The sequence below is a fragment of the Solanum stenotomum genome, chromosome 12 (genome assembly GCF_019186545.1).
Source record: "Solanum stenotomum isolate F172 chromosome 12, ASM1918654v1, whole genome shotgun sequence".
Classification (NCBI taxonomy): Eukaryota; Viridiplantae; Streptophyta; class Magnoliopsida; order Solanales; family Solanaceae; genus Solanum; species Solanum stenotomum.
The window spans coordinates 29,230,694-29,247,323 of NC_064293.1; the positions used below are offsets into that span (position 1 = coordinate 29,230,694).

General features: G+C 31.6%; 4 protein-coding genes across 4 annotated transcripts; 2 read left to right on the top strand and 2 right to left on the bottom strand.

The window, feature by feature from the left end:
• Positions 1-1,068: 1,068 nt before the first annotated feature.
• Positions 1,069-2,351, top strand: LOC125848165 (fe(2+) transport protein 1-like). Its single transcript, XM_049527983.1, has 3 exons — positions 1,069-1,665; positions 1,791-1,940; positions 2,043-2,351. Exons 1-3 carry the CDS (start codon positions 1,069-1,071, stop codon positions 2,346-2,348), a joined length of 1,053 nt encoding a protein of 350 aa, XP_049383940.1. The 3' UTR covers positions 2,349-2,351.
• A 1,343-nt stretch (positions 2,352-3,694) lies between these two features.
• Positions 3,695-4,943, bottom strand: LOC125848164 (fe(2+) transport protein 1-like). The gene is made up of 3 exons (XM_049527982.1): positions 4,404-4,943; positions 4,102-4,251; positions 3,695-4,000 (listed from the first exon to the last, which is right to left on the bottom strand). Exons 1-3 carry the CDS (start codon positions 4,941-4,943, stop codon positions 3,695-3,697), a joined length of 996 nt encoding a protein of 331 aa, XP_049383939.1.
• A 1,723-nt stretch (positions 4,944-6,666) lies between these two features.
• Positions 6,667-8,098, top strand: LOC125848166 (fe(2+) transport protein 1-like). The gene is made up of 3 exons (XM_049527984.1): positions 6,667-7,266; positions 7,391-7,540; positions 7,706-8,098. The coding sequence occupies exons 1-3, from the start codon at positions 6,667-6,669 to the stop codon at positions 8,009-8,011; spliced, it is 1,056 nt and encodes a 351-aa protein (XP_049383941.1). The 3' UTR covers positions 8,012-8,098.
• A 5,320-nt stretch (positions 8,099-13,418) lies between these two features.
• On the bottom strand, positions 13,419-15,993 carry LOC125848577 (probable zinc transporter 10). The gene is made up of 3 exons (XM_049528459.1): positions 15,372-15,993; positions 13,970-14,119; positions 13,419-13,843 (listed from the first exon to the last, which is right to left on the bottom strand). The coding sequence occupies exons 1-3, from the start codon at positions 15,972-15,974 to the stop codon at positions 13,538-13,540; spliced, it is 1,059 nt and encodes a 352-aa protein (XP_049384416.1). The 5' UTR covers positions 15,975-15,993; the 3' UTR covers positions 13,419-13,537.
• Between the last annotated feature and the right edge of the window lie 637 nt (positions 15,994-16,630).

The following is a 16,630-nucleotide window of genomic DNA, read 5'->3' on the forward strand; positions in this document are numbered from 1 at the left end:
ATATATATATATATATATATATATATATATATATATATATATATATATAGTGGAATATACAAGTATATAATATATAATATTCAAGATTGGGAAAAGTCCAACCTTGAATATTATATATTATACTTGTCCCTTAGCTCTCTTTTATAATATAAAGTAAAATATATAATATAATGTAAAAGAATAGTATAATATATAATATTCTAGAATGGGAAAAGTCTCAATCTTGAATATTATATATTATACTTGGCCCTAAACTCTCTTTTATAATATAAAAAAAAAAGTATATAATATATAATATTCAAGATTGGGAAAAGTCTCAATCTTGAATATTATATATTATACTTGGCCCTAAACTCTCTTTTATAATATAGTAGAATAGAACTAAACTTTGTTTTATAATATACAAGTATATAATATATAATATTCAAGATTGGGAAAAGTTCCAATCTTGAATATTATATATTATGCTTGGCCCTAAACGCTCTTTTATAATATAATAGAATATAATAATTTATAATTGTCATAGTTTTTAATTGTCATAGTTTTCCTTTTTGAGTTAAACTATAAAAACTTTGACTAACATTTTAAGATGTATTTTTTCATCATATTGATATGCAAAAAATTACAATTTATAATACTTTTCGTATAAATTTTGAATATCTAAATTGCTTGTTTAAAATATCGAATTAATATAATCTAATTTAACTTTGAAAATTAGTCAAATTGACTTTCGAAAACCGCAAAATGACTAATAAAAGTGGATGGAGGGAGTATTTATTTTCACTTATTCCAGCCATTTTCATGCTAGCTTTGGTGAAATAGTCTTCGGCTTCAATGTGTGATCCAACTTTAATTATTTTTTAAAAAATGACATAGCCACCAATTATTGTGTAGCTTACCCTAAGTTACGCTTGGATACGGAATTTAATATATTTGAAATCCTAGCTAGCACACGGATTAGCAAAAGTCTAAGTATATATAAATAGTAGCTCGCAAGATATCATAATTCATAACCACAAGGCACAAACAAACATATTCACTCAATATCCATTATAGTTAGCTAGCATAATGGCAAATTATTGTTTCAAGCACATGGCCATTTTTTTCATTCTCATCTCAATTTTGGCCCCTCGAGTTTTATCAGTAGTAGAAGATTGTGGAGCAGAAGAAGACACTTCATGTGTCAACAAATCCAAAGCGTTACCCTTAAAAATCATAGCCATAGTCTCCATCCTTATAACTAGTATGATCGGAGTATGTCTTCCACTAGTCACGCGTTCTATCCCGGCCCTAAGCCCGGAACGAAGCCTTTTTGTCATTGTCAAGGCATTTGCTGCCGGAATTATCCTGGCTACGGGGTTTATGCACGTGCTACCGGACTCATTTGACATGTTATCGTCGAGTTGCCTTAAAGAGCACCCGTGGCACAAATTCCCCTTCACTGGATTTGTGGCTATGTTGTCCGCTATAGTAACGATGGCTATTGACTCTATAGCTACTAGTTTGTACAGCAAAAAACATAATGGTGGTGTGTTTAATCCAGAAGGTGATCAAGAAATGGCTGTGGCTGGAAATCATGTTCATTCCCATCATCATCATGGATCCCTTTCGACTAAAGATGGACTTGATGGCAAAAAACTACTAAGATACAGAGTAATTGCCATGGTGAGTTTCCTTCTCTGTTCTATTATATATCTAACATGTACACTTTTATCTTTTTAGTCTGTTCAAAAAGAATTATGTACAACTTTTCTATATTAACTTTGAACTATACAAAAACGTTTTTGCAGGTGTTGGAACTTGGAATTATTGTTCACTCAATAGTGATAGGGATTTCGCTTGGAGCTTCAAACAATACATGTACAATTAAAGGACTCGTAGCTGCACTTTGCTTTCATCAAATGTTTGAAGGAATGGGCCTTGGTGGTTGCATCCTCCAGGCAAGTATATATATACATATAGTGTTCATTTTATTACTAGACTATTCATAAATATATTTTCTTATTACTACATTCACTAATTCAACTATTGTTCTAATACAGGCTGAGTACAAGTTTATGAAGAAGGCAATAATGGCGTTTTTCTTCGCAGTAACAACTCCATTTGGTATAGCACTTGGGATAGCATTGTCAACTACTTATGAGGAAAACAGTCCGCGGGCGTTAATAACTGTTGGATTACTGAATGCATCATCTGCTGGCCTTTTGATTTATATGGCTTTGGTTGATCTTCTTGCTGCTGATTTTATGGGTGACAAACTACAAGGCAGTGTCAAGCTCCAAATCAAGTCATACATGGCTGTTCTTCTTGGTGCTGGTGGAATGTCAGTCATGGCCATTTGGGCCTAAATTTGTCTTCATATAGCAATATGTATGTAAACACACCCTCCGCCCAACCTCAGGCGTTTTTTTTTTGTCCGTCCCTCCTTTCATCTATGTTTGAAATTGTAATTTGGTATCATTTTAAAATCCAGAACTTATGGTGAGTTTCCAACATATTCTGTAAAATACATCTTACGTTTTTGGTCTTAATTACAGTGCGTCTATTTAGAGCTTGTCATAGTCAAAGTTAGACGTCTGTTGGTGCAGGAATCGGCATAACTTATACTCCTTCCGTCCGCTTTAGTTGTCATGATTTTATTTTTGTATAGTTTTTGAATATCTAATTGTTTTGATTTAAAATATCGAATTAATGTAATCAAATTTAATTTTAAAAAATAGTCAAATTGACTTTCAATAGCGAAACATAACAACTAAAAATGGACGAATGAGTATTAGTCTTTCTAGCGAGTGAGCCTTTCCAGTGAAATTCTTCTGCAAATATATTAAGTAGAGGGAAAAGAAAAAATGGCTTTACTATTTTTTCTTACTAGGTGAATTACCCACACTTTCATGATAGTAAATCATCTCATCAAGCTTTCATATAATTAATTTATAATAATTATTTTACCTTTTAAATATTATATTCCACACATAAAACTTATTTGTCTTCGATAGTTCGATATTGACAATTTTTTAACCAAAAAAAAAAAAAAAAGATATTGACAATTTATCTCCATCATGAAGTAGTCTTTGTATGCCAGGTATAAATAAATTTAACAACACATGTATAACAGTATAAACATATGAAATTAAATTTATAGATCAATTGAAACATAATGTAAAGCATTTCATTTAATTTATAAAGGTCTTGTTTATGTACATGTTAAATAAATACATTTTATGTATATGTCAGGTACAAAATCTGTAATTTCACTACATATAACTATAACTATGTATTTTATATTTTTTTCAAAATAAGCTTGGGCACTTTTCATTTTGCACTTTTGTGGTAGCCCCGTCCTTTCTTAAGAGATGGAGCAATCGTCACTCGACAACTCAAAATTAGTCAGTACAAAACCATGTGATATGTCCTCATTTATGTACCCGCATCTTGATCTTCATGTAACCTAACAATCCATCTCAATACATATTCACACCACATGCTTCTTTTTTTTTAAAAAAAAAGGACTTCATCCGACCACGTTTCAGATCGATTCAGTCCATGCAAATTGAAAAGCCACGATGGAAAAGCGACCCAGTCCAAGCGACGTTGTTTAAAAACGACGCAATCCTTCACTTTTTAGACGGTTTTTAGTAGTATGCAATTTGCAATTCAAGGAAGGAGGGATTTCACAAAATTTGTGAAAACAAAACTAGGCCCATTTGGCCATGAGAGACATTCCACCAGCACCTAAAAGAACAGCCATGTATGACTTAATTTGTAGCTTGACACTTCCTTGTAATTTATCACCCATAAAATCAGCAGCAAGAAGATCAACCAAAGCCATATAAATCAAAAGGCCAGCAGATGATGCATTCAACAAGCCCACAATTATTAAAGCACGAGGGCTATTTTCTCGATAAGTATTTGATATTGCAATTCCAATTGCTATGCCAAATGGGGTTGTTACTGAAAAGAAAAATGCCATCATTGCTTTCTCCAACAACTTGTACTCAGCCTGAATTTTTTTTTAAAATAGAATAAAATTAGTGAATGTAAACTATGTATTATATACATACCAGCAATATTACGAAATTTGTTTGTAAAATGAAAACTTACTTGGAGAATGCAACCACCAAGTCCCATTCCTTCAAACATTTGATGAAAGCAAAGTGCAGCAACTAATCCTTTAATTGTACATGTATTGTTTGAAGCTCCAAGTGAAATTCCTATTACTATTGAGTGAACTATAATTCCCAGCTCTAACACCTGCAAAAATATAATTGCTACAAATGAATATGCTTGGGAAATCTAAGTAGCTCGGTTGATTGACAATCTGAACTTTCACCTTATTGATGAGGGTTCGATTCATAATCCCCAAAAATGAATGACCAAATTAATAGAATATAAATAAAACTTACCATAGCAATCACTCTGTATCTTAGTAGTTTTGCACCCATTTCCAGATCAACACGCTGACCAATTTCTGGATTAACCACACCACCTTTATGTTTTTTGCTATACAAACTAGTAGATATAGAGTCAATAGCCATTGTTACTATAGCGGACAACATAGCCACAAATCCAGTGAAGGGGAATTTGTGCCACGGGTTCTCCTTAAGGCAACTCGATGACAACATGTCAAATGAGTCCGGTAGCACGTGCATAAATCCCGTACCTAATATAATTCCGGAAGCAAATGCCTTGACAATTACGAAAAGGCTTCTATCCGGGCTTAGGACCGGGATAGAACGTGTAACTAATGGAAGCCATACGCCAATTATACTTGTTATAAGGATGGAAATTATGGCTATGATTTTTAAGGGTAACGCTTTGGATTTGTCGACACATGAGTTGTCCTCTTCTGCTCCACAATCTTCTACTACGGAAGAAACTTGAGGGACCAAAATTGAGATGAGAACGAACAAAATGACGATGTGATTGAAATTATAATGTATCATTCTGCAAATATAAAGGTAATTTTTTAGTAAGAATATGAAAGATAATTAAGAAGAAAATTTGTTGTGAATGTTTGCATGTTTATTCCTCTATATAGCTAAAAAATCATAAAATAAGAAACTACCCAACTATCCTAATTATTAGGTATCTTAAATAACAAATTAGTATTTACACGGAAGTAAAAGTAGAAAAGGTCACAAACTATCCAACTATATCCTAATTATTAGCTATCGTAAATAACAAAGCTCCTATTTACATGGAAGTAAAAGTGAAAAAGGAAAACTATTATTTTAAATATGGAAAAAACGAAAGTAAAAATTTAGAAAATCTCGTGTTGTTATTTTTATATACTTTGTATTGTCTGAAAGGCACAAAATCTTTTTAACCATTTTCATTCTTCTTTTTTACAAAATGATTCTTGAGCTTCTTGTCCGATGAGTCTCCAATAAATCTAATATCTTCCTCCCCCATCAAGTTGGAGTGGGAGGAACGAAAACCCAACTTGTTCAATAGGAAATGATGGGAAGTATCAAGTAGAATGTAACAATTTGTTTCGTTCGTTACTGAAATATTAATATCAATGCATAAGAGTTTTCGTCTTATTATTTCTTTTGCAAAATAAACTTGAAAAAGAAATTTATATTACATTGATTATATATGATTATTTACATTATATATGGATTAGACATTCCTCAATTATTTTTAATTAATTGAGAAAATTTCAGAAATAACATAATAAGGCTCTATAACTATAATTTCGATAATTGTGCTTCATAGCGTTATTGTTTTGTTTGCTATAGAGGTTGTAGTTTGTATATTTATATTTGGCTTGCGAATATACAAATAGGGTTAGTATATACAAATTATGTACTTATATATTTTTAAAAAATTCAGAACTCCGTTTGTATATTTTGTTTGCCAATACATAAATAGGGTAATTTATTATGAATTTTTCATAAATCGTATAGAAATAGCTAGGGTAAGCATATACAAAATTTTGAATTTATACAATCAAGAATCAAATTATACAAATTCTGAATTTATCATGAAAATAGCAAGAATTGAGAAAACTATAACCACGAATTAAGATTTTCTTAAACTGTAGCTATAATACCTATAGAAGAACGACTATTTAAATTAATTTTTTCGAATATTAAGTCATAAAACGGTTGTATTTTGTAAAATCCATGTAGGATAGGAAACTACCAAGTCAACATCAAACACGTGGCTTTCTTATTCAGCACTCGTTGAAAACACACCCTTTGCCATTTTTGGATATGCATTTTCCGTATTTGTAAGTACAAACTCCACATGGATATATGTTTATTAAACATTTAGGCTCCCGCCCAATTCATGCCTTTGCTATGATATAATACTATACCGTTTACTTCTATTTCTCTATTCCAATAATATTATTTATTTTCACTGATTCCAGCCATTTTCATGCTAGCTTTGGTGAAATAGTATTAGGCTTCAATGTGTTATCCAACTTTAATTATTTTTAAAAAAATAAAATAGCCACCAATCATTGTTTTGCTAACCCTATGTTACGTTTGGATAATGAATTAAATATATTTTAAATCCTAGCTAGCACACGGAATACCAAAACTCAAAGTATATATAAATAGCTATAGTAGCTCGCAGATAACATAACTCATAAGTCATTACCACAAACAAACAACAAAAACATATTCTTATACTAAAAGCAATCTTTACAATTGCACAATGGCTAATTATAATATCAAGTACATCGCTATCTTCTTCATTCTCATCTCAATTTTGGCTCCTCGAGTTTTATCAGTAGTAGAAGATTGTGGAGCAGAAGAAGACAACTCATGTGTCAACAAATCCAAAGCGTTACCCTTAAAAATCATAGCCATAGTCTCCATCCTTATAACTAGTATGATCGGTGTATGTCTTCCACTAGTCACGCGTTCTATCCCGGCCCTAAGCCCGGATAGAAGCCTTTTTGTGATAGTCAAGGCATTTGCTGCCGGAATTATCCTTGCTACGGGGTTTATGCACGTGCTACCGGACTCATTTGACATGTTGTCGTCGAGTTGCCTTAAAGAGCACCCGTGGCACAAATTCCCCTTCACTGGATTTGTGGCTATGTTGTCCGCTATAGTAACGATGGCTATTGACTCTATAGCTACTAGTTTGTACAGCAAAAAACATAATGGTACTGGTGTAGTTAATCCAGAAGGTGATCAAGAAATGGCTGTGGCTGGAAATCATGTTCATTCCCATCATCATCATGGACCCCTTTCCACTAAAGATGGACTTGATGGCAAAAAACTACTAAGATACAGAGTAATTGCCATGGTGAGTTTCCTTCTCTGTTCTATTATATATCTAACACGTATACTTTATCTTTTTAGTCTGTTCAAAAAGAATTATGTACAACTTTTCTATATTAACTTTGAACTATACAAAAACGTTTTTGCAGGTGTTGGAGCTTGGAATTATTGTTCACTCAATAGTGATAGGGATTTCACTTGGAGCTTCAAACAATACATGTACAATTAAAGGACTCGTAGCTGCACTTTGCTTTCATCAAATGTTTGAAGGAATGGGCCTTGGTGGTTGCATCCTCCAGGCAAGTAGCTGTAGTGTTCATTTTGTGAAGAAATTTAAATGGAAAGGAGAATTTTCTTCTATTAAAGTAGTATGTATACCTTTGTCATTAACAAATATCAACCATTCGTAAATATATTAGTAGTATCTTATTACATTCACTAATTCAACTCTTGTTCTAATCCAGGCTGAGTACAAGTTTTTGAAGAAGGCGATAATGGCGTTTTTCTTCGCAGTAACAACTCCATTTGGTATAGCACTTGGTATAGCATTGTCAACTACTTATGAGGAAAATAGTCCACGGGCGTTAATAACTGTTGGATTGCTGAATGCATCATCTGCTGGCCTTTTGATTTATATGGCTTTGGTTGATCTTCTTGCTGCTGATTTTATGGGTGACAAATTACAAGGCAGTGTCAAGCTACAAATTAAGTCTTACATGGCTGTTCTTCTTGGGGCTGGTGGAATGTCTGTCATGGCAATTTGGGCTTAAATTTGTCTTCATATTTTTTCTTTTGAGCAATAAGTGTGTAAACATACACCCCCTTCTTTTATCTTTTAAAATTCATGACCTATTGTGAGTTGCAAAAAAATTCTGTAAAATACATCATCTTATGTAAGTGTTTCCAATGAGTGAACTTTTCCAACTAAATATTCTTTCGCAAATTATTAAGAAAAGGAAAAAGGTTTGCTACAGTTACAATTTCAAAGAAATCCCTTTTCTCATTGATTGGTGTCATTATTTTCCCATTTTGTTTCTATTATTTTGACCATATATATTTTTGTGTTAATCCGCATTTTCCCAACATATACTGGGCTACTCCATGAAGAATTGTTCTTCCATAGTAGTGAGATTTTGTTCCATAGGTAAAAGTAAAGAAAATAGCAACCAGCTGTAGTTGCTTGAGAACAAAAACGCTCAAGTCCTAACTCAATGATTATTGGTAACCCTGTTAAAATTCCAAGCTGGATAAATGATTGAGAATAATCTAGAGTTGTTTCCATTAACTTTATGTTTTGCAATTTTGCCTCAACGACAAGTGCTCTTTGTAGACCACTTAATTATACCATGTATAGCTGTCCGTATAGAAACACATAAATCGTAATCACTGAAATCTGCAAAATTTTGACAGCAGGGATTACAAGAGACGTAGAAATCAGACTTAACAAACAAATTTCATGCTCAAAGACAGCAAAAAGAAGAAAAATTAATATGATTTTTGCTTCACTCGTTGTTAGAAGCAAGCAACACAATGGCTCTCATTCCCTTTATTCAAATCACCATTCCCCTTTTCTTCTGATTTGAAACAGGAAACAACTATAACTGATTAAGATTAAGATGTTCTATAATTGATTCAGATCTATCAAATTTAGAATTTGGATCGTAACCTAAAACAATTATTGAATCGAACATAAATTAGTACCCAAAAGAAAAAACTTATATATAGAAATTGACTAATCTTAAAACATTACTAAACTGAGACTAGTTATTTCCTTCCTCTTCTCTTCCAGGACTAAGCGCCTTTCTCTTCCTCTCCCAAACGTGTCCCGCTAAGTGGAGTGGAATACATATATGGATGGAAGGGGAAACAACTTTCCCTTTCTGCCAAAACGCCATCTTCACGTTGTTGATTTACCTCTCTTAATACTTTCAACTTGGCATTCTGCTCCTTCTTGACATTCTGCTTCATCCGATACTTTCTATAACCATACAAAGCTCTATCAATAACATTCAAACCTAGTATCATGAGAACGCAATTACCTAACCAGGTACGACTCATGATTTGATAGTACACTCTCGGCAACAATTTTTTTCTCAACTTACAATAAACCGAACAAGAAAACAGATTATTCAACAAAATATTTTTCTTATTACAATGAAAAACTTGGTATAAAACCTTTTTCAATACCCTTTATATAAATATATCACATATAAACCTTTCTTTCTCCAAATTCCTATTTGAATGCGGTAATGTTTACAAATCCAATTCCTAATAAAAAACACATCAGCAGCTTTAATAATGTAGTACAATTTCAAATTTTTTTTTATTAGTACAATATCAATTGGACTTCCACGTTATGTCCTTTATAGTCTTGGCAAAATTTTCATTAATCATTTATTTATATACTTTATATAAATAAATACCAAAGAAGTATATATAATTTATTTTTTCTATTTTTCTTATTTTGGAGCAAGTATTAGTAATCCTAACACCATAAGTATCGCTCTCTGATATTCATATAAGTAATCGCAAAACCATAAATAGTAAAGTATTTGGAAAATTATCTTTTTTTTTTCTTTTTTTATTTCAATCAAATTATGAATGAAACAAGACTATATATATAAAAAAAAGTATCATAAAATTACATCACATTTCATAGATAAAGTAAAGAGATAAGTTAAAGTTAAATGCCACAAAAATAAAATTGAATATCGTAAAATCTTGTCTGAAGCTCGATTAGAACACCCATAAATCTTTGTTTTTGTGTGGATGTGTGTTGTATTTTTGTTGTGTTGCTTCTTGGGTTTTTTACCGTGTGTGTTTTGGAGAAAGAAAATACTTTTTTGCTGTGTGCTATAACATGTGTTTTTCTTTTTCGTATGGTGTAGTGTTGTGTTTTGTTTTGTTTTTTTTCCTCTTGCACGTTTTTTTGTTTTTGGAAAACTATCTGACAATGGAAAATGGATTGAATCCTTAGATGCAAACAGTGGTGACTAAATTCTTTAGGCATCTAACCCAGGGGCGGAGCTACAGCCATCCAAGGGTGGTCAGTTGAACACTCTTCGCCCGAAAATTAAACTATATAGATAGTTTGTACAGCAAAAAACATAATGTTAATCCAGAAAGTGATCAAGAAATGGGTGTGTCTGGAAATCATGTTCATTCCCATCATCATCATGGATCCCTTTCAACTAAAGATGGACTTGATGGCAAAAAACTACTAAGATACAGAGTAATTGCCATGGTGAGTGTCCTTCTCTATTCTATTATCTAACACGTACACTTTATCTTTTTAGTCTGTTGAAAAAGAATTACTACTTCTTTTATGTGTTTACAAATAGTTTAACTTCTTTAGAAATAATGATCATTGATTTGTTATAGATTAATAAACAACGGACAATTAATGTCTTATTTATGTCAACATTTTTTTAAGAATGAAGAATATTAGAACTATTTGTTTATTGAAAAATTAATTTTGTACTATACAAAAACGTTTTTGCAGGTGTTAGAGCTGGGAATCAATAGTGATAGGCCTATCTCTAGGTGCATCAAGCAATACATGCACCATTAAAGGACTCGTACGTAACTGCACTTTGCTTTCATCAAATGTTTGAAGGAATGGACCTTAGCTTGGTGGTTGCATCCTACAGGCAAGTAGCTATAGTGTTCATCGATCTGCTGGCCTTTTGATTTACATGGCTTTGGTTGATCTTCTTGCTGTTGATTTTATGGGTGACAAATTAATTACAAGGCAGTGTCAAGCTACAAATTAATTCTTACATGGCTGTTCTTCTAATTGGTGCTGGTGGAATGTCTGTCATGGCAATTTGGGCTTAAATTTGTCTTCATATTTTGTTTTGAGCAATAAGTGTGTAAACGTACACCCCTCCTTTTTATCTTTTAAAATTCATAACACCTATTGTGAGTTGAAAAAAAATCTGCAAAATACATAGTGTATCCAGTGAGTGAACTTTTCCAACTAAATATTCTTCCTCAAATTATTAAGTAAAGGGAAAAGGTTTGCCTTAACAATTAACATCACATATTTAGTAATCCATCACAACTTTGTAAAATCTTCGCCTTAATGTAATTGCAACTGAAATCTCTACATACAAAATAAAAGTAAACCACTAACAAAGAGTATATATATATATATATATATATGTGTGTGTGTGTGTGTGTGTGTGGAGAGACTCTATAGATCAGTAAATATTAAACCATTTACACAATATATAAGTGAAACATCAAACATATAGTTTAATAAATTGGAGAGTGACTCCATCTATTCAGCAAACAAAATCCTATCATTATGTGTGGTACCATTTAGATTTTGAAAGTCAAACTTTTTTACTTTGACCGTGAATACATTATAAAATTTTCGTATGAATTATACAAATCTCATAGTGTAAGGACCTAAATTACATTTTATCTCTATTCTTTTTATATTTATAAAAATCTCTCAAAATCAGTGTTATCCGGATACATAGCAAAGAAGCCGGATACATTAAATCTGATACATTAAAACAAAATCAGTTACACTTTTAAATGAAAGAAAATATAAAATTGAATGCGAGTTCACCAAATCACGTCAATCTAATTGATTTCAATCTCTCCCAAATCTTAACAAATTCAATCAAATCCAAATTTAATTTTTCTTCTCTCAATTCTCTTGCAATCACGCCGAGCTGCATTAGCCAAAGTTGCCAACATAACCAATTCAAGAAATAGCATAAGCAAAATAAAAACAAACAATGGTGATGGGCCATCTTCCAAAGATGGAAGACGAAATTCAAATGGCTAATTCCGAAAGCTCATAATGGAAACTCAAGAAACAGAAATCAACAGAGAAGGAAGTTGAGATATTGACCAAATTTGCTCCACTCAAGGGGTTCTCCATCTAATTGAACTTTATGTTGTACATGTCTCCATGTTGGTTCAGTATCTGTTGCTATATTTGTGTTTTCAAGTCGCGGGAGTTTGATCTACCCTCCTTTTCCATTAGGGGTTTTCTTCAGCAAAAAATGACCTGACATTCAGGAATCTGAAAAAAATATGTGCCTGAATTTGCAATGTATAAATTAGATCGGAGCTTTGATTTCATAGTAAAATAAATCTGACAATCAGAAGTATGGAATTACATATATTGTGTTGTTAATTCGATTTTTGATTTGTGTTTCGAGATGACTATATCAATCGTGATACATTAGTATTTATGTATCTTGTATAAATTGATAAGTACTATATTCCTATTAATTAAATACATTAAATAAGTAAATTTTGCACCTAAAGTGTTTGCTTAGAGTTTGACACATTATTGTGTGATACATGTAATATTAATTTAAATTATTGTATCATGACCAAATATTTAGCATGATACATTACTATTTTTGTATCTTGTTGTGTTTGTGAAATACTATACTTTATAGATAATACATTATACATGCAATTTGTTGTAAAGGCATCAAAATGTTCAAGAATGAAGGTATGTATCAAATTATATTCCAAAAAATTCACAATTTTTGAACCAAACTTGTCGACAAATTATACTAATACAACATGAATAAATCAGCAACTAACTACAACTAAGTTATCAAGTATATACATGAATGAATCAACAATCAAGTTATCAAGTACGTTGATATTTCAGAAATTTGTAGATGAAAAGGCTAATACATGATATCAAGTATCAATACTAATTAAGGTTCTGTATCAAAGCTAATATTTGAACACGATACATTGTGCATGATAAAATTGTAATGTATACATTAGTTTATGAAACACAAAATCAACTAGATACATTAAAAATCTGAACTCACATGTATCAGAAAAGATCAACTAAAAAATCAAAAAAAATAATCAACAATTTGATCAGCAAAAAGCAACGAAGATGTATCCTTCTCGAACTAATTGAGTAAGCCCAATATTGAAAGATCGAACCAACGAAATGAAGTGTATCAAGATCGCCATTTAAAACTTTTTGGAACCATTCCAAATGCACTCCAAAGAATGGTGAGCAAAAGAAGTACTCCAATTTGAAAGACGAGTACTATAATTAAATTTATTCACGCGAAATATTAATATACCGTAGGTAGATTATAAATGGATATCCATTACAAACCTTTGATTTTGACTATGAAAAACTCCACATAAATAGCTAGAAAACAATAAAGTAACAATAAAGTGAGGCAAATACTTTGCAATTCAAATTTAATCACGAAATTGAAAAGGATACACGATTACAATTTTGCAATTCAATAAAGGAGGTATTTCACAAACTTATATGAAAAAAAAAAAAACTAGGCCCAAATTGCCATGACTGACATTCCACCAGCCCCAAGAAGAACGGCCATGTATGACTTAATTTGTAGCTTGACACTGCCTTGTAATTTATCACCCATAAAATCAGCAGCAAGAAGATCAACCAAAGCCATATAAATCAAAAGGCCAGCAGATGATGCATTCAGCAATCCAACGGTTATTAACGCCCGTGGACTATTTTCTTCATAAGTAGTTGATAATGCCATACCAAGTGCTATACCAAATGGAGTTGTTACTGCGAAGAAAAATGCCATTAGTGCCTTCTTCAAGAACTTGTACTCAGCCTGGATGAAAAAAAGAAGAACAAAGTTACTACGTTATATTAATATATAATATGACGTAATAAGAAAATATATTTAATTAATGATCGATATTTTTGTACTATTTATTAAAAAAAAATGATAACTTGCCTGAAGAATGCAACCACCAAGTCCCATTCCTTCAAACATTTGATGAAAGCAAAGTGCAGCAACAAGTCCTTTTATTGTACATGTATTGTTTGAAGCACCAAGTGAAATCCCTATCACTATTGAGTGAACTATGATTCCCAGCTCTAACACCTGCAAAAAATGTTTGTGATGATTTTACTTGACTAAGTATAATTTATCAATATATTAATTATATATGCATGTGGTTTAGAATAAAAGTGTAGGAGATAAGGTGATTTATTTAATCCTTTTTCCCAAGTGTGAGGCAAGCAGAAAAGAAAAAGAAGTACTCTCTTCAATGAAGATACATTTTTAAAGAATCCCAGCTCATTAATTAATGATATGATTCTATATTAATTTTTAATCAAGTTTAATTAGTATTGATGAACCGATCGATTAGCGATCAAAAAAACAATAAACTTAGTCAAAGGGACAAAATGATGCGTCTATATTAGGATTTTAGTAGTAATACATAAACAAATCGACTTACATCACTATGATCCGACAAAGTACACAAATAATAGAGATTGCTTGCTTGACTTTCACCTTATTGAATTGTTTCGTATCAATAAAATAATGCATGCATGCAATATATACTATTTATTGTACGGATCCATTTATCAAGACAACTCACCACCCCCTCTTTACTCATTACTAAAAAATCATTCAGTGATTAGTTTGTGAAATATTTTAATTGAATCGGTAAGAAAAGAAAAATGTTCAATGGCTATTATAAATTTTTTAATGAGAATTTATTTTTCATTATGCATTTTTTCTAGTTAGTTAATTTGATAGGAATTGGATGAAAAAAATCATGTTTTATAATTCAAAATTCTCATTGATTCACAAAGAAAAAGTCTTCTATTTCAGATATCTTATATACTTTTTTAAAAAATAAATTCAGCTACCTTATATACACTAATAATATACACAAATTTGAACTTGTAGTAAGTAGTAGACTAGTAGTAATATGTGAATTTGACTCCTCTCCATTACATCTTCTCTCCATTTTCTCAGGAGCATAGTTAGATGGATACTTGTTTTATTTAAAATTTAATATCTAGACTAAATCAGTTTAACAAAAGATTTAATTAACTATAATTAAAGAACCAGTTAGGAAAAAATCTCGCCAATTTTGGTAAGAAAAATCTCACATTAAAGTTGTACTTCCAAGTGCCATTAGGCTTCAAGTGAAATATCGATTTTTATTTTCTTATTTAATATTGTGATTTGCTTCCTACTAATTAATTAAAACGAATTGTTTTGTTACTAGCAATCAATTTCACTATTTATAGGCAGTTACATATAATTATCATTTATGTGACCGGATAGTGTCCTAGTAAAGCGCTTAATAAAGAAAAATGAATGACCAAATAAAACTAACCATGGCAATGACTCTGTATCGTAGTAATTTTGTGCCTTCAACTCCATCTTTAGTCGAAAATGATCCATGATGATGATGTGAATGTCCACCATTTACTGCACCCATTTCTTGATCAACACCACCAATTTCTGGATTAACCAAACCAGCTTTATGTTTTTTGCTATACAAGCTAGTAGCTATAGAGTCAATAGCCATTGTAACTATAGCAGACAACATAGCCACAAATCCAGTGAAGGGGAATTTGTGCCATGGGTGCTCCTTAAGGCAACTCGATGACAACATGTCGAATGAGTCCGGTAGCACGTGCATAAACCCCGTAGCCAATATAATTCCGGCAGCAAATGCCTTGACTATCACGAAAAGGCTTCGTTCCGGGCTTAGGGCTGGGATAGAACGTGTAACTAATGGAAGACATACTCCGATCATGCTAGTGATTAATATGGAAACTATGGCAATGATTTTTAAGGGTAACGCTTTCGATTTATTGACACATGAGTTATCTTCTTCTGCTCCACAATCTTCTACTACTGATAAAACTCGAGGGATCAAAATTGATATGAGAATAAAGATGATGGCGATGTGTTTGAAATTATAATTTGTCATTGTGCAAATGTAGAGGTTTTTTGTTTGCTTTGGGTTATGAGTTATGATATCTGGGAGCTACGATATATATATATACACTTAGATATTAAGCTATGATAGAAAAAAAAAACAATTCGTTTAAATTAATTAGTCGGAAGCAAATCACGATATTAAATAAGACGAATATAACATTGAATGATTTTCTATGTATATCATGTACCAACAGCTATAGAGTGATGAATTTCCTTTTCAAAAAAATATGTACCTACAAATGGCTATTTTTTTTTAACGTATAAGGGTAGGCATGTGTATGTATCTGCCAAAAAGTGTGGTTTTGATTAGTGAATTAATTTTCCTTAATTTTTTTTGCTTTGATGCATTACGAAGGCACGTGTTTCAAACGAGTTTGAAGTGGACTTTGACTTTTTCTTATCCTACGTGGAATTTATAAAATATAACATTTCATGTTTTATTTTTAAAAAAAAAATGGGAATGAAGGAAATACGTACGTAGGAGAATTTTAAGGCAATTATATATGATATATTAAGATCCAAAAATCTGCTAATTTAAACAATATCATAATAGTACTTTCATAATCTATGCCAGCTGCGAGGTTTTTAAAAATTTAGTACGTACTATTTTATTTTATTTTTTGAGTGAGGAGTACTTATTAATTT

What these genes read in the sequence shown, in the direction of transcription:
- LOC125848577 (XM_049528459.1), bottom strand. Translation starts at nt 15,974, where the DNA reads ATGACAAATTATAATTTCAAACACATCGCCATCATCTTTATTCTCATA. An exon ending in GATACAGAGTCATTGCCATG is followed by an intron (nt 14,120 to 15,371) that starts GTTAGTTTTATT and finishes CATTTTTTGCAG; the next exon opens with GTGTTAGAGCTGGGAATCAT. An exon ending in TTGGTGGTTGCATTCTTCAG is followed by an intron (nt 13,844 to 13,969) that starts GCAAGTTATCAT and finishes TTTTTCATCCAG; the next exon opens with GCTGAGTACAAGTTCTTGAA.
- LOC125848165 (XM_049527983.1), top strand. Translation starts at nt 1,069, where the DNA reads ATGGCAAATTATTGTTTCAAGCACATGGCCATTTTTTTCATTCTCATC. An exon ending in GATACAGAGTAATTGCCATG is followed by an intron (nt 1,666 to 1,790) that starts GTGAGTTTCCTT and finishes ACGTTTTTGCAG; the next exon opens with GTGTTGGAACTTGGAATTAT. An exon ending in TTGGTGGTTGCATCCTCCAG is followed by an intron (nt 1,941 to 2,042) that starts GCAAGTATATAT and finishes GTTCTAATACAG; the next exon opens with GCTGAGTACAAGTTTATGAA.
- LOC125848166 (XM_049527984.1), top strand. Translation starts at nt 6,667, where the DNA reads ATGGCTAATTATAATATCAAGTACATCGCTATCTTCTTCATTCTCATC. An exon ending in GATACAGAGTAATTGCCATG is followed by an intron (nt 7,267 to 7,390) that starts GTGAGTTTCCTT and finishes ACGTTTTTGCAG; the next exon opens with GTGTTGGAGCTTGGAATTAT. An exon ending in TTGGTGGTTGCATCCTCCAG is followed by an intron (nt 7,541 to 7,705) that starts GCAAGTAGCTGT and finishes GTTCTAATCCAG; the next exon opens with GCTGAGTACAAGTTTTTGAA.
- LOC125848164 (XM_049527982.1), bottom strand. Translation starts at nt 4,943, where the DNA reads ATGATACATTATAATTTCAATCACATCGTCATTTTGTTCGTTCTCATC. An exon ending in GATACAGAGTGATTGCTATG is followed by an intron (nt 4,252 to 4,403) that starts GTAAGTTTTATT and finishes ATATTTTTGCAG; the next exon opens with GTGTTAGAGCTGGGAATTAT. An exon ending in TTGGTGGTTGCATTCTCCAA is followed by an intron (nt 4,001 to 4,101) that starts GTAAGTTTTCAT and finishes AAAAAAATTCAG; the next exon opens with GCTGAGTACAAGTTGTTGGA.